Source organism: Metarhizium brunneum, chromosome 4, assembly GCF_013426205.1.
Source record: "Metarhizium brunneum chromosome 4, complete sequence".
NCBI classification, from domain to species: domain Eukaryota; kingdom Fungi; phylum Ascomycota; class Sordariomycetes; order Hypocreales; family Clavicipitaceae; genus Metarhizium; species Metarhizium brunneum.
This window is the reverse complement of record NC_089425.1, coordinates 45,356-71,191: the sequence shown is the minus strand read 5'-3', so window position 1 is coordinate 71,191 and position 25,836 is coordinate 45,356. Positions and strand designations below refer to the sequence as shown.

The following is a 25,836-nucleotide window of genomic DNA, read 5'->3' as shown; positions in this document are numbered from 1 at the left end:
CGCCGCGTCTATAGCCTTGATGTCCTTCTATTACACGCTCATGTTCACAGCCCAGGGCTCATGCCACCGTGTAGCTCACCCGGCTCGTGCCCTTACTCCTGGCAATCTTCTTGACCGTAGTCTCGCCACACAAGTCCGTCGTGTCGACGTGTGTCCCCCCGCAGGGATAGACGTCGGCGCCGACGATGCGCACAACGCGGAACTTGTCCTCGCCGGGGGGCAGCAGGCGCCGATCGGGAATCAGCCGCGCCAGGCCCTCTCTGCAAAAGTCGCGCTCGGTCCAAAACTCAACCTCGACGGGCATCGACCGCGCCAGGTATTCGTCGACGCGCCTCTGGATCGGCGCCTTCCACTTTCCCTCTATGGCGCCCTTGAACTCGCAGCCCGCGCTGTCGGGGAAGTGCGAGGCCTTGAGCTCGTCGAAGCCGGGGATTTCCGTCTCGAGCAGACTGCGCACGGCGGAGCCCAAGACGTGGCCGGCCGTGTGGAGGCGCGAGTGCAGGAGGCGCTTTTCCACGTCCAGGACCTGCGTCACTTGGTCGCCGGGCTGGACTTGGGAGGCTGCGGCGGGCGTTGGAAACGAGCCGAGGTGCAGCACTTGCGAGCCGTGGACGGCGTCGATGCGGACGGCCTTGACGTGGAAGGACGAGGTGTGGTCTGGCGGTGCGTCGGCTGCCGTGGTGCCGCTGGGGCTCCAGGTGATGAAACCCTCGTCGGAGGGCTGTCCGCCGCCCTGAGGGTGAAATATGGTCTCGCTGGTTACCATGACAAAGTCGTCGTCGGCGCCATTCTTGAAGAGAAGTCGATTGGCGTCCTCCAAACTCGCAAAGGACCGGACCGAGTGCACCTTTGTCGCGAGCTCCGTGAGCTTCCCGTCGTACTGATATACATGTTTTGTCTTGCCGGGTACTGTCATTTTCGGTTACTATGGCATCAAGAGAATCGGCCATGAATTGATGTTGGAGGGCTTTTCTAGTCATGACGAATTGTTCTAGAAATCTCTGGCCGAGGCCCGAGGGTGTGGGGCCGTTGGTTCTACGCCCTTGGTGTCATCGAAGGGCGGAAGTCAGTTTCCCGAAGTGTGTGCAGCGGCAAATGTCTCTCTTTGCCCGATTGACTTGTCTTGGACTTGTCTAAAACTGTCGCCATGGTGCATAGCCTTTGCTGCGGTGGCTGCCAGGAAAAATAAAAAATAAAAAATAAAAATAGAAAGAGAAATAAAACAAAAAACTCTTTGGCATAGTGCCGACAATGCCCAGGAAAACATGTCGAGTCGAGTCCATTCCGTCTTGGTGCGGTTGATTGGCGGGTGTCGCGTGCTTGATGCTTGAACAGGTCGATATCTCGGTAACGACGGTGGCTTGGCCAATCGATCAGAACCTCTTCTTATTGGGCCAATTTTTCCTGACCCTAAGACTTCCCGTCGGGTGGCGTTTCGGGGTATAGGTGAAAGACTCTTTGAAGTCGACCACAGCCATATTCATATTGGCTGTTTAACAGCATAAATGACCATGACTGAAAAAATACGACACGGTTCCCTGTTCCCGTCTCCCATTCGTGGGGTAGCATTCGACGGATCAAATGGAAAAAAAGTACAGCCACGTGGTCCATCTCGGTCGTGCCAATTGTTTCCATTGTTGTACAGCGCGTCTTCCAACACGGCAGAAACGGGATTTTTGCTCACATGCCAAGGACAGAGCAGTGTAGTGCAGCTTGGCCCGTGATTTCCCAGTACTACTACATGTACATTATTTAGTCCCGTCTTCCATCTCCAATGGCTCCACAGAACATCTTGTTCGAGGAAGCTAATCGTCATGTGGCCGGCATCCGTGATTCCATTGGCCGAATCGGCTGTGCAACTGCCGAAAGTTGACGGGAACCTGGTTAGACTGCTACACAAGTTATCAATAACTAGATGAGAATGGACACCGAGGTGCCTTTTTCTGATGAGCAAACTCGTCGGCTAGCGAATCCTGGCTTCATTTATGCACGACATGGCAGGGGATGCAAGTCTCCTTGCATCAGACATGCCCTCTGCGAATCCACCCTCGTGGCCGCGGCACCGACCATTATTGGTCTTGACTGCCGTTTGAATGGTCCGTGGACGTGGGTCGCGGGGATACAAATCATGTCGAAAACTGTCGAAATGGATGGCATTGTTGAGACAACGTGGTCTTGTGCAGAGTCCATGTATTGGGGAGCTGTATGCGTCGTATTACCACCCATATTTTTAAAAGACAAATACACGTACATTTCTTTTTTTTCATGTCTACAACACACCAAGGGGTGTGGCCTATCAGGGACTTGACTAATTCAAGCTAGCCGTCGTGCATACAGCGCTTATGCATAATAGACGGACTCGTTCTACGCCAAGCGATGCTTTCCCGTTGCTCATGCTAGCTCTGTTCTATAAATTCTAGGTTCCCCATGTTTCACCTGATTTCCCCCCGAACCATGGCTGGATAGGTTTCTGTTCTTGCAAAGTCACCCCCCATGAGAAATGGCTGGACTACGATTCGCTGGCCTTGCGCCAATCTTGGTGCTTTGTAGCTCCCTTGCTGGAAATGTCAACGCTGCCGGCTTGGCGGACATCGACCATGTCGTCCTCTTCATGCAAGGTAATCACGTCTTTGAACTTTGGTATGCTTGTGTTATTCATTGAGTTGACATTGACTCACCGGACTTGGTAGAAAACCGCGCGTTTGATCACTACTTTGGCACCATGGCTGGTGTTCGTGGATTTAGTGACGCAAATCTTCAAACAAACAACGGCGTGCCCGTTTGGAAGCAGCTCACTACTCGGCAGCAAACCACCAAGACGGACCATGTCACCCCGTGGTACCTCAACTACCTCGGCGGGAACTGGTCCGAGGCAACGCAGTGCATGACTGCTGGCAGCAATGGTTGGTTTGAAAACCACGCCGCCTGGAACTTTGGTTCAAACGACCACTGGGCCATGAACAACACTCCCTGGAGCATCGGATTTTATAAGAAGCAAGACCTTCCTACTCAGTGGGCCTTGGCTGAAAACTGGGTGATTGGAGACATGTACCAGGTAGACACCTCTGCTCCATTGTTTGCTTGCCGCAGGTGGCCTCAATATTGACAATGATAGGAATCCGTCGTTGCTTCCACCAACCCAAATCGTGTCAGCTGGGTTTCAGGCTCCATCAATGTCCCTGGTTCGCCGCAGAAGCCTGATCAAGGCGGTAATCCATATATTGATAACAACGAGACCCCTGGGTGCGAAAGCGGTGGTGTCAATTGCTTTCCGCTCAAGTGGAAGACTGTTGCTGAATACTATCAGGATGCGGGGGTGTCTTGGAATGTGTTTCAGGACGCCGATAACTTTGACGACAACCCATATGCTTGGTTTGATCAGTTCAGACGGTCCACCAAGGGCTCTGCCCTGTATGACCACGGCCTCAAAGGTTCTTCTCTTGACTCATTCTACGACCAGGCTGCCAAAGGAACTCTGCCCGAAATATCGTGGATTGTAGGCCCCATGCAACTATCTGAGCATCCGCCCTACTCTCCACACGACGGCGCCTGGCTGCAAGACACCATCACTCGGGCCGTTCTCAACTCGCCCAAGTACAACAAGACTGCTTTAATAATTTCATACGACGAAACCGGGGGCTGGTTTGACCATGTGAATCCCCATCATTCGCCCGACGGGACACCGGGAGAGTGGCTCAACGACCCGCAGGGCAAGGTTGGGCATACTTTTGCCGGCCCTGGCTTTAGACTTCCATTTTACATTATTTCCCCATGGACTCGCAATGGGGGCGTCTACACGGAGCACTCGGATCACAACTCACAAATTCTGTTTATCGAAAAGTGGCAGGCTGCCAAGGGCAAAAACGTCCAAACCAGAGAAATGGTTCCCTGGCGCCGCGACAACATGGCCGATTTAACTAGTGCCTTTGATTTCCAAAACCCAGACTACAGCATTCCCAGTCTTCCAACCGCTCCTAAGCCACATGTCAATTTCAAAGGCCAATACGATGGATCTTCATACTGTCAGTCCAGGTTTCCAGCCACCCGACCTCCCGTTCCCTACACCGGAGATGGCGTCATCGATGATCTCACCACCATGGTCGAGCACGGCTTCAAGCCAATCCGTGGCAAGCTCACCGAGGGACGCTACCTGGTGCTGGAAACGAATGGGCACTCATTGACCAACGCGGGGAGCAAGACTGCTACGAGCGCAACCGTCACCAAAAGCACCCCAAACCACGACGACATTGCCAACAGATGGATTGCCCATGCCGAGCAAATCGGAGGCGATGTTTTCACGTTGCAGAGTGCGAGCGACGAGCAGTATCTTTGCAAGGACGGGAGCCTCTGCGCCGACGCCAAGAACGCTGAAGCGTTTACGGTCCAATTCACCGCTAGCAAGGGATATAGCTGGAAGCAGCGGGATGGAGGCAAGTACCTGTCTGGTGATGGGGCCGAGCTTGACTTCTCTGGCGATGCCAAGTACTGGAAAATTTTCAGCGTCAGCTACTAAATATTGGGCCGGAGCAAAAATGCCACTCCTCAAGTAATCAGGTACAGAGCACGGTATATGGCCATGTGTTGGCATGGAGCTTGCTGGCGGGGACTGCATCGTCATGAGGCGTGTTCCCAATTACAAAAGTTGACATGTTTCGAGATGTGCCTGATAGTTGTATATATGGTAGCATTCACCTTTATTTTAAGAGCATCACGGCTAGTCTCTATCTCTGGGATGGCTCGTATGATGATCCAGGGGTCATGTACATGATGGCACAGAATAAAGGTAACCAAATTATTCAGAATTGCAGCGGAGCTTGTTGATATTCCAACTTTATCCAAGTGGCTCTATGGCGTAAGCTAGCGGGTAAGCCCGTGAGACATGTTGGCCGTGAATCAGAACCACGGACAAGGTACATGGAAGAATGGAAAAAACTTTGCCGACATGTCGGGTGCTTCCACTCCCCAGATGGTCGTTGAGCCAGAGAACCCCCATTGACCCCAAGGCATCTTGTCAGAACCCGCCGTTTCCCACACATGACGGCATTATTCCTGTGCCAGTTGTCGTTTTGCTTCCCTAACATCCTCCCTAGACATGCCATGTTTAGCCATAAACTCCATCTTCTCCCGCCGCGTCGCCAGCTTCCGATACTCGTCCCCAAGCGGGGATTTAACAGGAATGTAGTACATGTTACGGTTTGCGTCGCGATATCCATAGAGGCTTGCCCGCCATACTCGTTTTTTGGGTACCACTACCTCGCTATTCTCCGCGGGCCCTGGAATATCGCCAATACTTTTATCTTCAGGGACCTCCAGGGCAGCACCGGTTATGCTCATCCCCGCAGAGCTGCCGGCCAGACAGGGCTTATCTCTCGAGCTGCTGCTGGTAATAATCTGGCGGCAAGGATCATCGCCACTCCCGGCATAGAGATCGAAGCTGGTCATGCCCTCGGCTTGGTCGCTTTCGGCACTATCGAATAGCTCGTTCTCTTCGCCCGCGCAACAGTCGCCAAATGGGATATTGTCGCAGGTGACAGAGAGGTTCGGGTCCGAATCATGACAGTCAAGATTTGGCTCACCATCCTCTGGCGATTGCCACAAAGTAATGCCGACTGGACCGTCGTCATCGTGGCTTCGTTCGATTGATTGACTGATGTCCATCTTGTTTGTGGCAATCGTGGACGCAGACACAGAAAGATATCGGAAGGTGATTCAAAGTGTGATAAGAAGCATTATAAATACGCAGGTAATTATGGTAAAAGATGTGGGCGACTACTAAGCAGGTCCGCGTGACCAAGCTTGGTACCTTGAGCTATGGGAGGGTGGCCGCTTTCACAGAAAATGCCTAGGTTCAAATGATCAAAAGGACGGAGTTTTTGGTTTGGCAGTAGGTTTGCTAGCCGGCTTTTAATTTCATGCTTACATGCACATATGTACAAGCTAAGCTGAGCGTAGTAGGTAAAAGAATGGCCAGATGACTCACTCGTTGACAATGGAGCCGGTATGTCATTGGCCTGCGTGGTGGCGTGTCTCAACTGCGACGGCGAGGTGATTTTTGATGGTCTTGACTCTTTGGTCTTTGGTGTACTATGACGAGGCCTTGGCAGAGAAAAAGTAACGCCAAATGGAAATGCGTTGCACTCATCCAACTCGTCTCAGATAGGATGTGAATCGACGACTTGGGATTGTGGCGAGCGCGGTCAAAGTCTAAAGAGGAAATTATTTCCATGTTTGCTGTGGGCTGTTCCTAGTGCGGTTTGCCACGCCCCACTTTGGGTGCCGGGCTCGCACAGACCAACGCCACTTTGCGGGTTGTCATCTCGACTTCAAATGTTTGCACCTTGGGGCACCTGGTCAAGGCGAAAGCCATCAATTGATTTATTGACCGGGGCCAAACTTTCACTTATAACTTGACATGTCAATACTACAGACGACCAGGCCTGTGGGCAGCCTCACCGACTCGCTTGGCCGTTTGCCTGCATGTGCCAGTCTGTGCCTTGCATCCTTCGTGCGTGAGGCTCCGCTTCAATCTTCACACCGAAATTTTACAATCATCATCATCACGCCCAAACCAACGAGACCCAACAGCTTCATCTCACGGGGCTTCTCCCAGGGCATCTCCCCATGCCGGAAAGGTCGTCTCAACCACGGCTGCTGGAGGCTGTATTTGACCATCTGGTCTTGCCCCCCAGGCTTCCAGTAGCCCCAGAAACCGACTCCATGCCGCTCAACCGGGAGCTGACGGCACGCTTCCTCGACGCTTGCAAGCAAATGAAGTGCCGTGAAACCGAAAACCTTTGGGACACTGTTGAGGCGTCCTTGCTCCTGACACAGCATCTGAACCGGGACCCCGCCTCCAAGGAATCTCTGGCGGCAGCCTTCTCCCAAGTTGCTCAAGACGAATCCGTTGCCTGGCTTGTCCTTCACGCTGTGCAGCAAAACGCTGTCATCATCATTCACAAAAACAACGAGTGCGTATCTCATGTAGCTTGCTGTAGACTTGTTCCTCGCTGACAAGTTGCATAGCACCAACGAGGTGGTCTTCGAGGCATTCGAGGCTTCACCTACTGCTCCGGCTGTACTCGAAGCCAACCACGCCCTCCAGTGGACTTTTCCTGGTCGTTCTGCTGCTGTAGCCGAGTCCGAGTTCAGCAAAGATGCGTTCCAGCATGTCCTTGCAGAGTTCTTGGAGCAGGCCAGTGAGGTCGCCTTGGACAAGTTCGCAGCCCGATCATCCAAGGGGGGAGGAATGGTTGTCGAGCCACGCGATACTCCGAGCCCGGCCCTCATCACGGAAATGCTCATGTCGTTCCTTGAAGCCACGGGGAGGCCCTTTCCCGTCCATGCCGTTCAAAAACGCATCAGAGACGACGTTGTGCTTAGAATAGCGTCCGAAACTCCTTGGAGGCGCTCTCCCTACTGGCTGGCGCTTCGAGTTGCCGTCCAGCGAATTCTGTTGACTTCATGCGGCGATGATCTCGGTACCAGTCGCGTCCACTTCAAGTTCGCCATGTGCGTCGTCCTTGCTCATCTTCTGACCGACTGCCAGCCCGCTCTACATCCCGAAAAGACTCTCATGTTGCAGGCCAAACTGTGCCGTCGGCTCGCCAAGCTGCAAACTGCCATGTCTGAAGCTCCTGTTGCCCTCCGTCAGCTGTACGAAAGAGAGTTCTCCAAGACAAGATCCTTTTTCGAATCCACTGTAGCCAACGCCAAGCGGGCCATGACAACCCTCTGGCACGCCCACAAGAGAAGGGCAACTCGTCCCATACCACTTCTTCCCGTGCGCGCTCCCAGCAGCGATCTGGTCTTGAAATTACAAAACAGCCGCAGTAAGCTACAGAGCCTTTTGACTACCGGGGTAGAACCACCCAAACGACAGGGTCTCCTCGGCCCTCCCTCGCTCGCTGAAGGAACAGTGTCTCAGGTCGACAAGCTCGCAACCCAATGCTGCAAGCTCATCGTCTGGGACAGCGTAACAATGTCGGTGCTACGTGGTTCATTTCCTTCGCCCGAAGCTAAATGTATCAAGCTTTCTTCGACAATGCTCAATTACATGAAAAAGGTTGGTTACTACTACCGCAACAATGAGATCCTCATGAGCCAGTATCTGCTCAATCTTTTTGAGCTTTGGGTTGCTATCGACTCTCTAGCAACCACGATTTGTCCCCTTCTCCGAGACTATCACCCCGTATTTGTTCCCGAGGCTATAGACATGCTTTGTCTCATGACAAGAAACGACATGGAGCGACTCCGCCATGTGCAGCGATATATATCTGACCGCATCAAGCGCTGCAAGACCGGCCATGGGACCATCTTCAGTCACCCCGGTTGTACCGCGGCTTTCCCTGCAACACTTTTCCGAGACAACGATGACAGCTTTGGCCTGCAACCTCTCAGTTCACAGATTGGAAATGCGTATGCAAAGTCCGCGCAGGCCAAGAAAATAGAACTAGATCAACTCATGGCCAGATACGAGGAATTATCAGACCAAATTCAGCAGGGGGTCTGTTGTTGCAGTCGCATGCAGGACGGCCGTCTCTTTGGGGACCGCTGTGAAAGATGCCGGCAGGCGCGTCGTCGTAAGCGCCTTAAAATCATGGTTCATGAGGCATTCCTTCCCGAAGAAGAATCGGCCAAAGCGGCCATTTTGCTCGAACTCAACATGCCCGAATATCTCTGCTTGTATCGGGATGCGACCTGGGCATTGAGGATGTTGGGAGTGAAGGAATTTGAGGAAAGTTGTGCGAATACCTATTTAGAGGACTTGAAACCTCTGCGGGAATTTGAGCACAAAAATGTGTCAACCTCGATAACTTTGGCATCTCATCAGAAGTCTTTTTTGCAAACACATTATCGTAAGCAAAAGATGCCCAAGTCCGAAGATCAAGTGCTATTGCCCTTTGGTCCGGATTTTGCATACTATGACCAAGAAAACTGCATATGGCCGCACGAGCATGACGAGGCACCCTGGTATCATCATTTACTCGGTTCTTGGCTTCCTGAAAGTATTTTAGATCCATTTGCCGACGCTTCGTTATACATGGACAACTCAGAGCACCCGAGCTCCTATGAGATTGCGGCTCACCAAGATGCATGCCCCCGAGACATGTCTCCCCATGAGTACACAGCATATCAGCGAGCCATCTCGGGCGTATACAGACGATGGATTGTGCTTGTCTCTGAGCTTGGATCGACAAATCTGAATCCCAGCAGCGACACGACGTTCAAGTTCTTTACACGATTGGCATTACAGTCTGGTCCAGATCAGACGTCGGAAATCTTGGGCAAAGTCCATTATATTTTCCACGATGCGGCATTCTGCGAAAGATTAGAGCACCAGATTCGACTACGTCTAAATGCCCTGCGTTCTGGCCGAAAAGACCTAATCTGCATGAGCACTCTCACAACTCTCAGCCTACGATTGCACAACTTGTGCCCCAGTAATTTCAGGTCAAACGTGGCCAAGTTGCTCCGTCAAACCCGGGAGGTTCTGTCTCTCTGGATATCTCAGCTTCGTGATGAATTGAGGCACACAGACAACGGGGAGACGGCGCGGAAAGCAGCCCACAGTGCATTTGGCGCCGCAATGCTTTACCGCCAAACTTTTGACATTTTTCTGGCCCCCGACAATGAGCCTCGGTTTGGAGAGGAAGAAGCCCTCCATTTTTTCCGGGCATCCATCGCGCTCTCGGAGAATCTCATTGTAAACCTAGACGACGTCCCCCCCCAAATAAAGCAACTACTGGTTCAGGACATGACAAGGGCTTACTCCATGAGCGACAAGATCAGAGCATGGACGCTTTCAAATTTTTCGGCATTAGAGACAGTCATCAATGAGACTTGGACAGATGCGGGGAGCACGGAGTCTCGTTCATTTTCAGAATGGAGCTTCCTCAATAAGGGGCATTGGATGGCATCAAGAACCGTTGGAACGGGACTGGTCGCCTCCCAGACCGTTCACTATCATGCTCTCCAGGGACATCTCTTGATAGATGGTAAGCCGTTGGGCAGACTACCCCTCAAGATCAGAGATGACAAGAATGTCTTGGAGCTTTTCCAGGGGCAACACCTACTTACAAGACCCTCGGGTATGGCTGGAATGGAATATCAGATCGTCAACAGTGTCAGCAACCACGACGTCCACGTTGGGATCAGGAAAGGCAAAGTGGTCATTCGTGCCAAATTCAGGGGCTACATCATGGAGCACGTTCCTCGAGAGATCTTCAAGGGCGACACAGTGCCGGACCTTCCTTCTGGGCTAGTTGATGGCTGCGTGCACTGGTTGAACTTGCGCACGGGTACGCTTGAGATGCGTCGAAAGCCTAACATATGGTCATCAAAGTCTTCCAACTGGGTCTTGAATGTTCGAACACGAATGGCCACCCGCCAACAGAAAATGGGCCTGGTGCCAGGTGCAACGACGGCCAAAGACGGCACGTGTCTCGTCGAGCCGCAGTCGGAGGTAGGGAAGAAGATCATGCACATCTTTGAAAACTTTGAGAATCCAGGGAACTTGACCATCTATCAACCACTAAGCGACAATGGCCGTCTTTCTGTTGAGATTAAGCGTCTCGAAATGCGTTTCTTCGTCAAGACTAGAGGCTTGCTATACTCTCAGCAGCTTCAATCTGAAATTGATCCAGTGCAAGATATAGGTACACTTTATGGTCTTGAAAGCAAGCTCGTGCTGCGCAATGCCTCGAACTCTCGTCGCAAAAGCGTCATGGTTCCTATTGGACCCCTTTCCTGGGAAAGACAGGGGCCACATGTTTCAGTCAAGATCTCGAATGAGGGCACCTATGCTCTGTTCACTGTTGATCCTCTCCTAGGGAGACTCAACTGTGCCCCCGAGCCTTCCCTGTTATACATGAAAGCTTTGATTCATGCCATAACATCCTTCCCTATACCAGACGAGCTTACTGGGCGGACAGGAACCGAAGAGGCTTGCCTATGCTTAACCGCTGCCCAAAGCCAGCCATGGAAACCACTAGGGGTTCTTCCAAAGACAATATTGTCCGCGATCATTGCCCTCAGCCCGAGGCGGATATACTATCCAGAATACAAGAGACTTTACCAAAAAGCTTTTTGGGACAAGAGCTTGACAGCCACAATCCAACATGAGTATCTAGCGATTCACGCAGGAGATATACTTCGGCAATCCCAGGCGCTGGATATCCCCGAGAAGGCCACAGATGAACAAGGCCTACTTGAGATGGACCTTCCAGACCTACATCATCTCGCTCTTCGGGGCATTATTCGCCGGCAGGTTTATGAACGGAACAAGTATCCTTGGGTTCTAGGAGTACTATCGCAGGCCAATGACGATAGGTTGTACATACCGCGTGGCTCCAGTTATCAGTCCAAAGAAAGTACTCGAGTTTATCGCGTCATCAAGGAACTCCGGGAAGGATCTGGCGCAATTTCGGAGCTTCCTGAACTAAGCCCCATCTTGGAGGAGTGGCGGAATATCGATGGCTTCAACGGCAACTTGAGTACACTGGACATTCAACGAAATTTGAATGCCCATGCATCCCAGGCGTTTGGCCCGTTGATAACAATGTTGAGATGTCCGGATGGCGCGACATACTACATTGCTCAAATGACTCTTGCACTGTACGCTTTTGGCGAACAGGCCGACGCGGAAGCCATTGCCTGGCTGGTGGCTGTCGCAAATAACGGCACCATGCGGGATATTGAACCGCCCAATATACACAGATTTACGGATTTCAGCCATTTCCCGAAGTTCAACAAGTCACACATCGAGGATTTGCTCTCGTATGCCCAGGATTCTTATTCGGCTTACGTATCCGCTCGCGTCAATTGCGACAAGGGGCCCAAACCTCGCGCCAGGATGAAGTACAAGTACGAGATCTGCATCGCGCAAGAGGCAGACTCAGTGGCATCTTGGCTGGAAAAGGCGTGGCCCGATGTTCCACTCACATTCGCCCAGTTTGTGGAATCTTGGACTGAGTTAGAATTCAAGTATACGGATGTGGCAAAGGTCTGGGAATGCCTGGGGCCAGAGTTGCAAAGGCTGTCGCAAAATCTTGTCTTGTCAGATTATGTCCAGTCTCTCGAAGATGAGGCGGAAAAACTCCGCAACGAGTGTAGCAATGCCAACTTGGCCTCTCAAAGAGCTTTGCATACTGCGCAGCCCAGCTTCTCAACGACAAGGACAGCTGCTCAAGTTTCATGGACAACTTTTCAAGCTTCATGGGCAACTCTTCAAGATTCACGGATACCTCCTCAAACTTCAAGCTTCCCCAGGGTTGTGTACCACGTTCCATGTCTTACCAAGGTGTTTCGGAATAGCCGTGGAAAAATTGAGATCTTTGCCAAGGATTCTCGGCTGCCAAAGCCCTCGCGATTAGACGCCTCTGGCCACTCCAAGGACCATAGTATTCTCAACAGACTCCCGCGCATTTCGGAAGAACTGTCGATGCTGCATCAAATAGTTCAACCTTTTAAGGCGGCTAAAAATTTAATTAAGCAGCAGTATGGCCAAGACCTTAAGGATTCAATCGCAGCGATGGCATGGGATCTTGAGCAGCCTCAGCTGCAAACTCTGGAGCTTGCTATGGCCGGGCTTGCGTTGACCACAGGAAGCTTAGAAGCCGAAATTGCCGCAGTCGAAAAGGATCTACGTGAAAAAATAATTCTCGTTGAAAATCATTTGTCCAGCCAGGACGCATGCTATTTCTGGCTTGAAGCAGGTCACTTGTGGCCGGGTGACTCTCTTGCTGCCATCCTTGAGCAGCTCCGTCTCGATAACTTCAAGCACCTTTCTTTGCCGCTGAAAAAATCCTTGGTCCAGCTTGGAATCTTGGTTACCAAACTGCAGCAACTTCTGCGAATGCAGGATGCAGAACGGTGTGGCGACAAAAAGAAGCTCCTCGAGGAGAAGAATAGCACAGGTCATTCCAACTGGACTCCAATGATCTATCCAGAATGGCTGTTGCTTGAAATTGACAACAATATCCTGATCAGGCCTCTTCAGGTGGAAGTAGCAAAGGCTATCATTTCACCGCAATCCGAAGAAAACTCCGTTCTGCAAATGAATATGGGCAAAGGTGAGAGGCGTGATTCCTCGCGCTTTCTTCGACTATAGCTGTATGACTGACTACGTTTCCAGGGAAAACATCTGTTGTGATGCCAATGGCTGCGCTGATTTTGGCAGACAAGACCAAACTCTGCAGAATTGTAGTCCCAAAAGCACTCTTACTTCAAACAGCACAGGTCATCCAAAGCCGTATTGGGGGCCTCGTCGGACGCCAGGTTCGTCACGTCCCCTTTGCGAGGCGATCACCTTCCGACGCAGCCACATTGTCTCGATATCGGGCCATTCACGAAGAGATGCAGGTGACGGGAGGGGTGATGATTTGCCTCCCGGCGCATATTCTTTCCTTCAAGCTGAGTGGGATGCAGCGCCTTACAGATGGACAGCAGAAAGTTGGCAAAGAAATGGTGGAGATTCAGCGCTGGCTAGATATCACTTGCCGCGACATTTTGGATGAGTCTGATTTGACCTTGTCCGTCCAAACGCAATTGATCTACCCCAGCGGGGACTTTACTGTCGTTGACGGCCATCCGTATCGCTGGCTTGTTGTGGAGGAACTGCTGAGCTTGGTCGAGAAGCACGCTTCAAGTCTCCAGGACCAATTCGATGGCAAGATTGTTGTCGTTCAGAGACACCGATATCCCATCATCCACTTTCTGACCACCAAACCGGAAGATGCACTGAATGAGCTGCTTATCGACGATGTCTGCAACGGCCGGCTGCCACGACTCCAAATACAAGAATCGAGCTCAGATAATGTCAGATGTCTCAGGCAGATTATCAGCGGGGCTCAGGTGTCTTCTGCAGTTTGGGACAACGCAATCAAGTCCCTCAAAGATGAAGCTTTTGGACCAAAGATTCTTTACCTCCTTCGAGGACTTATCTCAGAACGCATTCTTCTGCTCTGTCTCAAGAAGAAGTGGAACATTCAGTATGGATTACACCCAGAAAGGCAACCCATTGCGGTGCCTTTTGAAGCCAAGGGTGTCCCCTCGCAAGCGGCCGAGTATGGACATCCAGATACCGCACTTATTCTTACTTGCCTGGCCTTCTATCAACAAGGCTTATCCAAGGAACAGGTCAAGCAAGGGTTGCAAGGAATTATGCAATCAGACGACCCAGTAGCTCACTACGATCGATGGATTTGCTCATGTGCCTCCCTGCCCTCGTCTCTTCGGTATTGGAATAGTGTTGATCTAGGGAATGACCTACAAGTGGAAACACTTTGGGGATATCTGAGGTTTGACCGCACTGTGATAAATCATCATCTTAACACCTACGTTTTCCCTGTCCATGCCAAGCAGTTCTCGGTGAAGATTCAAGCATCGGGCTGGGACATTCCTCTGCTGCAATCAGACCTGTTACAACCAATCAAGCGGGACGGCCATGATAGCCTCACAACCGGCTTTAGTGGGACTAATGATAATAAAAGGATGTTGCCGCAAACTATCAAGCAAGATGACCTACCCAAGTTACTTTGCACAAATGCGGAAGTGCTGTGTCATCTGTTGGAGAGCAGAAACAAAGACTGCCACCTTGCTGCAAAAGCTGGGATAAGATTTGACGAAAAAGAAACACTAAAATTTCTTTGCGATAAAGGAATACGAATACTCATAGATGCGGGGGCTCACATTCTGGAAATGCAAAATGAGGACGTCGCGAAAACATGGCTGGATATTGACACTCAGGCACAGGGCGCGGTATATTTTGGGCCAAATGGTCAGATCATGGTTCGATCACGGTTTCGGAGTCAACCAATGCCTCTCATTGCAAGCCCCTTCGCCAACGATCTCAAAACCTGTGTGGTGTACATTGACGAAGGTCACACTCGTGGGACAGACTTGAAGTTGCCTGTCGAAGCAAAGGGGGCGGTTACATTGGGCTCGGGACAAACAAAGGATCAAACCGTTCAAGGTGGGGTTTCCAAGCACAGTAGCAACGAAAAAATTTCTTGAGGGTATTTGATTAACACGTTGACAGCCGCCATGAGACTCAGGCAGCTCGGAACAACCCAGTCAGTGGCATTCTTGGCACCACCAGAGGTGTATCGCAGCATACTCGACGTGCGTAGAGCACACACTCATGAGCCGCCACGCCATGTAATACCTACTTCGGTGGATGTAGTACGCTGGCTCCTCGAGCAGAGTTGCAAAGCCAATGAACAGATGATGGCTCTCCATTTTTCACAGTGCCAAGATTTCTGCCGTCGCACCGACATTGTGTGGAAGCATCCTAACTTTGCCACGAACAAAACGCACCTGGAGAAAGTCCTCGAAGTGATCCGAAACGAAGAGCAGCAAACGCTGCAGCTTATGTACGGGCCAAGGACGCAGTCCGAGCAGGTTGGCCTCGTCGAAGTGGCTTCTCGACGGCTTCAGACATTTGCTCTCAATGTTGCGGATATGGCCCGGCACGGGCAGTCGAGCTGTTCCTCTGCATTAATGGAGGTGGAGCAGGAGAGAGAAGTTGTCTTTGAAGTTGAACAAGTACGTGAGAAACAGAAGAGGACGGAACATACTGCACATGAATTTCCTGGGGTTGACCATGCCATCATGGTTTTCATCACAACGGGTCAGCTAGATACCAAGGCTGCTGGCCAACGAGGGCCTTTGATGCAGGCTTTTGACTACGTGGGAAGTACAAAGATTGGGAAGCAATTTGGTGTCAAGTCTACCAGCTCCCGTTTCTACGTCTCTTGGGAGTATACTCGTACAATTAAAGTTGGTCGCGGTATGGCGAGACACGAGATCTTGGTGAGTTTGAGAACGTTGCCCTTGTATGCCACATCATCCGCATTCTAACTGTAGTTAGCGACCCGTCCATTGGATCCTGTGGAATCCATCGTCAGAAACAGCACTGCTCATCATCCCGGAGGAGGCCGATGCCATCATGCCGGTGCTTCGAAACATGGATACGCCTCTCGTCTGGTTACTTGGCTATACGGCTCCGGTGACAAAGTCAATGCAGGTCTTCAATTGCCTTAGCTACCTGGCCGTTCCGAACTGGCCAAGAAATTCCACACTGCCTACCTGGCTTAGCATCGAGGTCGGTATTTTGAGCGGCAGATTGTACTTTAAGTTTTTAGAATACAACGCTCTTCTCAGCTGGTTAGGCGTTCACCCGGACGAGCAACAATCTGCATCTTCTATGGGCATTCGGATCAGTGAACCTCTTCAATTTCTTCAGGAGTGGGTTACGTATAGGCGCCAGACAGACGACATTTTGAATACCCCTGTTGGATTTGTGTGCCAGCGTCAACATCTACATGAGGGCCATTTCTTCTTTCTGAGTCATGAGGCCAACTATGAGAGTGCCGCGAGTATTAGCTCAGACGAACCGCGCCTTGAGGAGACAGATGAAGATGGCGACGCCGACGATACCGAGTCGACTGACGACGCCGAGGAATAACAACATCGACATGGTAATGTTGCGACACAGAATTGACAGGCCCCGGATACGATCGAATACGAACGATGTTTATAGGAGACACGCAATTTGAGGCGTGGAAGGACTGCAGTCTGTGCGATACGTACGTATTAATTAGACTTGCATGGGTGGGAATATTGAGCCAACAAAAAAAAGATTTGGTAGGCTCGCGCTGTTTGCTGTTGCGTATTTTGGTGGGCCAATAGTGGCTACATGCCATTGGGGCGACTTGAATATTTTATCATTGATGCTTCTCTTGGATGCCATGTGCGCTGTGGAAGCTGGTTAGAGACGCAGTCTGGCTGCAATATTGCGAGAGTTTTGACACGAGCGGCCAAGACGGGTTCGGGATGGAATTGTAGTCATCTTGTAAAGTAGGATCTGATTACGATATCACTTTTATCATTGCCACATGATTGCATTCCCTGACATGGACAGCACGTAAAATCACATCCTGATAATGCAAGCCGTGTTGCGAATCTAAAGGTCCTTGGCAATAATAGAGGGAGTCGCATCAATGCCCTGCATGTGCTATCGAATCCTTGGCTGAAACAGCAACTGGCCAGTGCAAGCCTTGAATTCAGCCCCGGCGCCTGAGCTGCTGGTGGTGGTGACATTCCCTTGGACACATGACGCTTTCGAGGTCATGATTTGCTGGTTTGACCAAGCGTGTCAATGGCACTTGCTGCATGTACTGTCTGGTGCTAGGAGCTCTCCGTCCACCCTCAGCTTTCACGACTCGCGGCGTGTGCTCGCAGCTGGGGAGCGATGGAAGCTGCAAGAGATTTGTTTAAATTGCCCATGTTATTCTCCTTTAACAGATAAAAAGTCATAGGGATCATGAGTCCAACAGGTATAACCTGCAACCGGTATTGGAGGCTTTTCAACATCATTGTTGCTGCGGGCTCTAGTCACTGCGACCGTCGCGGTGTCGATGTGAAGGCAACTCCCACTCAAGATGTTACACACTGGCAATCTCTGTTGATTAGGCCACAAATAAATTGAAAGCCCCGGGTCTTGGGGGATTGCTGATAGGCCACACGTGAAAAGATGACGTGGAAACCATTCTGTTGCTTTCTTTATGTCATCATCTTCAGCCAAAATCCTACAGGTAGGGGGTAGAACATGGACTCGAGAAATGGTGCAACGTGATGGCGGATATATGTTTTTACATTTCAAGCTGTTTGGCGTCCAGCGACTTACATGAAGGGCGTTCAGCCTGGCCCATTGCTGCGATTTCCCCAGAAACGCTCAATATCCAAGCTTACATCCCGCAGCATATCGCGCGTTTCCCAAATATTAAAAATCTTGTCCCCCACTTGTGAATATTCTACAATGTTTAGTTCCTTGTCCCCGTTTCCCGCAAAGTGAATGAGAAAGTCGCCTCGCCTCGAGGCCCAGTCATCTAGGCCTTCCACATCCTTTCGGCTCATAAAGTCCTGCGCATTGTCCCAGGCATACGTATTAAGCCAGGGCTGCGGGATGTAGACGACGTTATTTTTGTACCGGTCTTCCAAGAGAAGTTGCTCCATGGCTGTTTGTTCGTCGAACGGGAGCTCAACGTCGGGCTTGAAATGCCTAAAGGCAATAACATCACTAAGAAAATTGACACTCCATTCGCTTACGCGGATCATGAAGACGCCTGCATTGAGGCCTCTAGTATCCTGTGTTATGAGCAGGTTTATGTTTTGTTCCTTGCTTGGTTCTGTGCCTGGATTGTAGCTCCGATGTAGTTTTGCCGGAATATAGCTGGCCGGATGGCGGCAATAGTCCAGCACGATAGTGTCCCGATCAGCCCAAAAAATCCATTCAAGACGTTCTTGCGGCGGTTTTGCCAGCTCGCTCAGCAACACGAACTGAACAAATGCCTGCTTGTTCCACATGTGGTCGATAATCGGCGTACACAGGACGTGCAACTGTGAGCCATGTACGAGGTTATGAAGAATGTGAGTCTCGATGGCCTTTTGATAAAATCTCTGGGGATCATCGGGGCTGGAGAAGTGAGTCGTTACGGTCGCAATCCGCGCGCCCCAGGAGCCATACGTCCGCAGCGGCGAGGCCGAATCTTGGCATTGCTGTCGCATCGTCTTTGCCTTTTCAATGAGGCCTTGGGAGATCCTGATGCTATCGGCACAAGTTCCATCGCCATAAACACGCAAGGGATGCGTTTCGAGATATTTGACCTTGCCATATCGCTTATGAGCGAATGTACTGGCGTGGTAAATCATGAGTGCGCCCGTTATGCAAAGGCTGATTTTGGCCCATCTTGGGATATTCATGACGACACTTTGGCGGCGGATTGTGTCTGTCCTGATATGGAATGCTGCCTAGGAGCGTAAATCGGAGTTGGGAGCGATGGACGGCACATCAAGCAGACGATGGATGTTGGGCGACTCAGCGTTACGAGATGCGGGCGCAACGGCGGCACGGGATCCGGGAAAGAGATCAAGAACAAAATGCTGCATCGGGTGCGCATTCCATGGTAACATAAGGTGCTGCCAGAAGTCGCGACCGCAAACAGGTCGAGTGGCAATTTGCGGGGAAAGACATGGAGCCGGATTCGACGAGGAGTGATCCATGTTCAGCCCCTCGGTCCATGAGACACGAACGAGGCTGACGATGACACCGGGGACGGCTGGAACATGCCGTCAGCCAGGAAATATTGAAACCGTTTGGCAGCCGGTGGCAAATCATGAACCGGTAAACACGAATCTTACTCCCAGACAAATGGACCATTGTTTGTTCTTTGCAAGCGCCACCGGCACGACGACTCCATCTAGCCCAACGCCGCAGCGTCCAGGAAGTCGAGCCGCCCAACGCACCAGAGCACACACTCAAGGTGGGTACATATGTAGACAATCAATTGATACTTGACGGCTGCTTCCCGCCTGGGGCCCGACTTCCCGCGGATTCCTGACACCTACCTGGATATGCGCGCTGGCGAGTTTGGCTGGACGCCATGTACGTCGTAGCTTGCAACTAGATGATGCTGATCCTGACGCAACCAACTTCGAGGCGGCAATAGCAGCAACTTGGCAGCCGCAATTGCTACTTGCATAGAACACAGCCCTACTTGGCAGTCGATTCAATGTTATCGGTTTCATCACCACCGAGCTCTGCTCTGGTTCGGTTATCCTGCATTCTAGCAGGACTGTCGCGGCGAGACCCATCAGCATAAAGACAACAAGACGAAAGAAAAGGAAAGGGGAAAATCAATTTGCTGGCTAAACAATCTACTTTTGTGCTCCTGCATCCCTATTTCTCTGCTCGTCCGTTACCCGCCATTGATATGTTTCACTGCAATTACCTTGCTCATCAATCCACTTCTTGATCCGATTCATATGCCATCCACTAAACGATCGTTTGGCTTCATCGTCGTCTTTCTTTACGGCATTGCCGAGCCGCATCTTGTTATATCCCAGGCCGCAGATACCATCCCGATACCTCCACTGGAAGCAGTCCTCCTGAGAATAACAAACGTCTTTGCAGCTCGACGAGTTCTTATGCGCCACGAGCTCCTTTTCCGATAGCTCGTCCGTCTTGGCCTTCTCCAGCTCGGACTCTTCGTACGTTCTAGCCTCGCGATCCAAGTAGTAGACGTCCTCACCCCCATTGTCCCAGTCTGAACGTGATTCGACCAGATGGGTAGCCACAAACCGGTAGTACATGTCCTTGATTGTGATCCTCTTGGCAAAGTTTTGCCCTCGTTCGAAAGCGTACAAGTCGTTGATCTCCTCTCCATTGACGTGATGCAACGTAATCAGAGGCTGGCACCATTGGTCCTCGTAGTAATTGAACGTGCGAGGCTTGAACTCGTTGATAACCGGCCACTACCCCCATTTTGAGTCAGAACTTGTTCCCTTTGCTCCGTGTTGGAATCTTGGGGCTTCACACACCATGTTCTCAGGAGTTAGTCCCGTCTCGTTGAGCACAATCTCGCTCCACATAATGTCACCGCAACAGCCGTCCTGCGTTGCTTCATCATACTTGTTTCCCACTCTGGTTTTGCCAAAAAACATGCGTCGCATAGTTGCTTTTGACATGAGATATCCACTACCGCCATGTGCGAACGGAAAGGATCCGGAATGTTTCTCGTGACCAATGTAATGAAGCTTGTTGGGATCAACGGCCGGGAGCCACTCCATCAATGTTGGAAAGCTGACGTAGGTATCGGCGTCGATGAAAAAGTACCAGTCATAGTCCGGTCGCATCTTGTAGGCTTGCTCTGCTATATGAACGTTCTTATATTTGTCTAGGTTCCAGCCTTCGAAACCAACATCATGATCCTCGTTGCATTGCTCATGTGCAATAGGACAGTCGTTTTGCCGGTGATAGATGTCGAAATCTCCATTTGTCCCCTTCACCGTCGACAGTACGGTTTCAAGGCTATCATGAACTGTATAGCCGGCAATATTCTCAGCCATGTCGCTAAAGAGAAGAAAATTGTGCGAAAGACACTTCAACGTTGTTAGAAGATGAACCGGAAGCTTTGAATATGCCTCTGATGCTCCAGTCTTTATGAGTATCAAAACTTTAGAAGTATCTGGGAACCCGTTACAGTCATTGTCTTTGGAGAGGGGGAGATTAGGTGCCGCATGTCCTACGAAAGCGTTGTCGACAATATTATCATTTTGGGGGCTGCTTGCTGGGCCGTGTTTACATTTTGCCAATAGTCCTCGTAGACTGGAGAAACCGCAAGAGCTGCCATGACATATTCGACCGACTTGTTTCGATGTGAGCATCAGTGCCGACATGATGGCGCCGATCATGAGTGTAAAGAGAATTGCTCTTCGCCATCTTGACGATATAGTCTTGCGGCGCAGCAGGAACGGTGAACCCTGTTTCGCTAATATTGCTGGCATTTTTTGACAAAAAAGCACATAATGGCTGAATAAAGTGTCGTTGCCGGGCAAGAATAAGAGCAAATTCCCCGGCCCAAAAGGAAAACGAAACCCGTTCATGATAACGGCCCTCAAGCCACAGCCATCAACATGCAACGCCTTCGGACAGCAAAGAGTCTGGACTTTGGGAGGCGTCGCCGACCTTGTGGGTCGCGTGCCTCGTATATATCATTCCGTAGTGATTGCAGACAATAGCGCCGTGGTGGCACACATTGCATTCCTTTCTTTCCCCCTTTCGGCCATCTTGAATCTCACCACAAACAATCAAATTTCCGATTTCAGCACCTTGGGCGGCTGCAAGCCGCACTTGCACTTTGTACTCCGTACCTGTAGGGGTATTCAATAGGGTCACTAAGCATTTGTCTCAGCTGAATGGTCAGAGGAAACCCGAGTCTATGTGAAAAAGTCCAACCACATTTGCAGGCGTGCTTGATCCAAAGCCCAGCAGTGAAACGGGTATTTCGCGACATTAGTTCCAAATACACTATTATTGACTTAAATTAGTACTTGTGGCCCCTGTTAACAGAGAAAGGGCTGCTCAATTGGGAAGGAGATGTTGCATCTATAATGATCAATTAATTATACTTGAACGAGCACAGAAGTCTCGTTCTGGATGAGGTTGCAGAAGACGCATACATTCACTTACCACAGCCCACATCATGCCAAGTATAAAGACAATTGCATGTGGAAACATCATGGTATGGCTCCGTGGAAAGTAGACTATTTAGGCAGGTAAGTAGACCGACACAAAAGGCACCATATTGGCCACAGAGGCGATATTGTGAATGCAGTAAAATTAACAATGACTCATGGTTGCAACAAAACCTCCATCTCAAAAAACTCACATCCTAAGCAGGGGAATCGTATTCAGGCATGTTTACTCCCTCGGCAACCAACTTTTTCATCCCCATTTCGGCTCTTCGAACGGCATCCTCATCGTGTAATCCGCTATGCCATTCAACAAGGAGATGATCAATGACCGTCCACACCCGCATCTCTGCCATGTGCGGAATAACATCGTACTCGCTTCCTTCAATGTCCATCTTGACCACAACAAAGTCGTGGGGTAGAGTGTTCATTAAGAGCCATCTCGAGATATTAATGGCAGTGAGCTCGGTTCCGTTTGAGCCCGAGTCCACAGCGTCGGGGTGGTTGGCGTAAATCGAAGATCCCCAGTAGTCGTGCTCATCATTTATGGTATCCAAGTAAAACATACGAGTTCCGTCTCTGACATCTACAACCGTGGAGGGAAAGATGTTGACGTTGACTCCTCGAGAGCGATGTCGCTGCTTTGCCTCAACAAGCGCCGGGTTGAATGTCGGGTTGCCCTCGAAAAGGTAAATATCTATTTTGCAGAATGGAAAATGAGCCAGCATTCTCTTGGGAACTTGTGCAATGCCGGCAAACTTACCGGCCTCCTCGTACCGTGCCCAGTCTGGACGAGGAAATTCGTACTGAAACTTGGCGTCTTCTTTCCCCAGAAAGGCATCGAGTGAGTCACCAATGTTGGCACCAAGATCGACAAAAATATACCGAGGTCGAATGCTGCTGCTGCGCCTAAAGGGGCTTTTGATAAAGCCCACGCCTTCGCGTGATGGCGAGAGGCTTAAATATCCTATAAGAAAGAGCACAGCCCAAATTGCAACCAGAACAAGGTGTTGGCTTGATCTTTTGATGCCCATTTTGACGGCGATGGATGGATCCGTGGCGAGAGAGAAAGGGCAAAGGAAATATCAGGGTCACAAGGAGACGCCGTGAAGTAGTCGAGCAATCCAACAACTAATTTTAGGTCAGGGTCTTCGGCGCGGCAAATGACGAAATACCCAGATCAAAATGACCAGGTCTGTGCGAACCAGGCTTCCCATTTAGAGCTTGGCATTCCAGATGGCTTCGGTTAGTGACACGCCGTGTCGGACATGGAACCTTAACATCAATAGCAGCAACAGCTTGTCTGTTTTCGAGCACACTAACATGCGCCATGTACTTGACAGATTGTCTTTACCCCACTTCTGTGTTGAAAAAAAAGAAGCTTCAGCCAGAACAGGGACTGCTGGGAAAGCACTTGACGTTTCGTGTCTTGCTCATGGATACGAAGTCATGCGAGTACATCTATTGATGGGGAGCTGTATGGATGAGCGCTGTAGCCCACCAGACTTGACATTACTACATGTAACCCGATGGGGCTGGGGACTCCATAACCCACACCCCTTGGTGTGTTTCACATTGACATAAAAAAATGGGAAGATGTCAATCATTTTCCACTACGCGCCTAGTAGCCTTTAATTTTGACCTTTAAATTTGACCCTTAACTTTATCCTTTGATTTTTAAGTAAATACGTATCTCGATTTCCACTCAATTACACCAGACGGAACTTACATGCAAGGGTGTGGCAGCCTGGATGTGTGTGTATCAAAGGCCAGGCGGGCGCGATGTGGGCTACAGCGCTCATGCCCACAGCTCCCCATAGCTGGATGTCAACTACTCAGTCATGCTCTATTTCTCTACCCACAAATCTGACATGATGGCTTAGCCCTAAAGAAACCGCCGAAAAGAATGGACCAGTGACTGGGCGCTTTCATGCCAGATCCTATAGTTGTTGACATCAAATTGGTCAATCCTGGCCTCTTGAGCTGACAAAACTTGAGTGGGCAAGGTGCCTACCTACTCACCGTGCGATTGAATCTTTACCAAGTATACCCTTTCTGCCTCGATATCATGACCTTTTATCAAGCGCATTTGGGAATATTTGCAGCAGCAACCACCTACCTTGTATGGTCGCAGCACAGACGGTCGAGCACGAAACATGATGCGACAACACCTTGCGATGTCGCCGCCATCGAAGGCCACCAAGACACAAAGCCAAGCGCCGAGATTCACAAGTTTCAACTCGACTTCTTTCTTCCATATACACTAGCTACAGCAGCAGACTGGCTGCAGGTCAGTAACACAAACATCATGTACTGCGGTGACCGTTGAGTTAATACGTGGTAGGGTCCGCATATATATGCTTTATACAAGTATGATAAACATCTCTCCGAGAGGATGGTTGCTGCCCTGTACTCTGCAGGGTTTATCTCGGGTGCCATCAGTGCATCCTTCGTCGGCGGCGCAGCGGATAGATTTGGGCGGAAGAAGGCTTGTCTATTGTATTGCATTCTTTATATCATCACATGCTTGACCATGATTAGCGACAGCTTGCCGATATTATTCCTGGGACGATTGACCGGCGGGGTTGGCACGACGCTTCTCTACAGTGTTTTCGAGGCTTGGATGATCTCCGACTATCACGAGCGAGGCTTACAGGCTTTCAGATTGGAGCTTGCTCCTATATTCAGTGCCATGACTACCATTAGCTGCCTCGTTGCCATAGTATCTGGTGTTCTAGGCGACGTGCTTGTTTCAGCATCTGGCACAAGAATTTGGCCCTTCATGGTTGCTATAGCCTGTTGCTGTGGTTCCAGTGCGCTGATATGGCTGAACTGGGTAGGTTATATCCGAGCCTGCATCAACACTGCTGCTGCTAATAGAGGTACAGCGCGATAATTTCGGTCTCTGTTCGCTGGGCCATGAATCGATAGACAGCATTCGATCTGGGGTTCGAGCCATCACTCGTGATGCTCGCGTTGTGTCGGTTGGCCTCATCTCATGCGTATTCGAAGGCACCATGTACCTCTTTATTTTCTTCTGGTCCGCTGCCTTGCAGAGTTCCAGGATAGCAGCAGACTCAACCGAGGATCTGCCCTTTGGACTCATCTTCTCCAATTTCATGTGCGCCATGATGGCCGGGTCCGCATTGGTTGCCCGCCTTATTCAGCGCTCAAACGGATTGCGAGGCTCAACAGATGTTCTCCTTGTTGTGGTATTGCTAGCTGCTTGCTCCTTGGCCATGGCTGCTGGGCTCCGGAGTGAAATACCAGTATTCTGGACCTTTTGTCTTCTTGAAGCTTGCATCGGCGCTTACTTGCCCGCCATGGCGAGCTTGAAGAGTGAATTGGTCGAGGACAACGCCCGTGGAACGATTTACAGCATTCTGCGTTTTCCCCTCAACGTCTTCGTCGTGGTTGGGCACAGTCTAGACAAAGAAGGTATGTTACTGCCGGACGCACAAAGCCCATTGAGTTGTCTGTCGTCTAACAAGCAAAACAGGGAGTGAACATCGCAATAGTGTATTTTTAGTTTGTAGCGCGCTACTAGTCGCGTCCTTTGTCATTGCAAGAAGATATCTGCTGTAGCACGGAGATGAGAGTGGCCAGGGACAAGGCCTCCTGGCGTGGATGGCTCAAAGGACAGAGGAAGTCAGTTTGGCTCTCGATGCGTCGGCTTTTGAGCCTTGGCTCCGATTGTTGGCAGTAATACGAGTACAACTAACAAGAAACTACAAGTAGCCACAAAAGAACAGCGTGACTCACAACCAATTACGCTTTCAACTTGTAGTCGATGGCTTCGTATTG

The 25,836-nt window shown here is 50.6% G+C and overlaps 8 protein-coding genes across 8 annotated transcripts; 3 read left to right on the top strand and 5 right to left on the bottom strand.

The window, feature by feature from the left end:
* Positions 1-58: 58 nt before the first annotated feature.
* On the bottom strand, positions 59-916 carry alaXL (Alanyl-tRNA editing protein AlaX-L; the record flags this gene model as incomplete). The annotated part of the gene is made up of 1 exon (XM_014684075.1): positions 59-916. The coding sequence occupies one exon, from the start codon at positions 914-916 to the stop codon at positions 59-61; it is 858 nt and encodes a 285-aa protein (XP_014539561.1).
* A 1,584-nt stretch (positions 917-2,500) lies between these two features.
* Positions 2,501-4,513, top strand: plcN_2 (Non-hemolytic phospholipase C; the record flags this gene model as incomplete). Its single annotated transcript, XM_014684074.1, has 3 exons — positions 2,501-2,618; positions 2,691-3,055; positions 3,116-4,513. The coding sequence occupies 3 exons, from the start codon at positions 2,501-2,503 to the stop codon at positions 4,511-4,513; spliced, it is 1,881 nt and encodes a 626-aa protein (XP_014539560.1).
* A 530-nt stretch (positions 4,514-5,043) lies between these two features.
* G6M90_00g066930 (uncharacterized protein) lies at positions 5,044-5,658 on the bottom strand (the record flags this gene model as incomplete). Its single annotated transcript, XM_014684073.1, has 1 exon — positions 5,044-5,658. The coding sequence occupies one exon, from the start codon at positions 5,656-5,658 to the stop codon at positions 5,044-5,046; it is 615 nt and encodes a 204-aa protein (XP_014539559.1).
* Positions 5,659-6,621: 963 nt separating this feature from the next.
* G6M90_00g066920 (uncharacterized protein) lies at positions 6,622-16,465 on the top strand (the record flags this gene model as incomplete). The annotated part of the gene is made up of 5 exons (XM_014684072.1): positions 6,622-6,968; positions 7,024-13,070; positions 13,133-14,971; positions 15,038-15,810; positions 15,869-16,465. The coding sequence occupies 5 exons, from the start codon at positions 6,622-6,624 to the stop codon at positions 16,463-16,465; spliced, it is 9,603 nt and encodes a 3,200-aa protein (XP_014539558.1).
* A 1,232-nt stretch (positions 16,466-17,697) lies between these two features.
* On the bottom strand, positions 17,698-18,762 carry G6M90_00g066910 (uncharacterized protein; the record flags this gene model as incomplete). Its single annotated transcript, XM_014684071.1, has 1 exon — positions 17,698-18,762. The coding sequence occupies one exon, from the start codon at positions 18,760-18,762 to the stop codon at positions 17,698-17,700; it is 1,065 nt and encodes a 354-aa protein (XP_014539557.1).
* Positions 18,763-19,716: 954 nt separating this feature from the next.
* On the bottom strand, positions 19,717-20,907 carry G6M90_00g066900 (uncharacterized protein; the record flags this gene model as incomplete). Its single annotated transcript, XM_014684070.1, has 2 exons — positions 19,717-20,313; positions 20,380-20,907. 2 exons carry the CDS (start codon positions 20,905-20,907, stop codon positions 19,717-19,719), a joined length of 1,125 nt encoding a protein of 374 aa, XP_014539556.1.
* Positions 20,908-22,232: 1,325 nt separating this feature from the next.
* Positions 22,233-23,066, bottom strand: G6M90_00g066890 (uncharacterized protein; the record flags this gene model as incomplete). The annotated part of the gene is made up of 1 exon (XM_014684069.1): positions 22,233-23,066. One exon carries the CDS (start codon positions 23,064-23,066, stop codon positions 22,233-22,235), a length of 834 nt encoding a protein of 277 aa, XP_014539555.1.
* A 1,034-nt stretch (positions 23,067-24,100) lies between these two features.
* On the top strand, positions 24,101-25,617 carry Mfsd5 (Molybdate-anion transporter; the record flags this gene model as incomplete). The annotated part of the gene is made up of 4 exons (XM_066130844.1): positions 24,101-24,322; positions 24,377-24,868; positions 24,921-25,470; positions 25,532-25,617. The coding sequence occupies 4 exons, from the start codon at positions 24,101-24,103 to the stop codon at positions 25,615-25,617; spliced, it is 1,350 nt and encodes a 449-aa protein (XP_065986955.1).
* Positions 25,618-25,836: the final 219 nt, after the last annotated feature.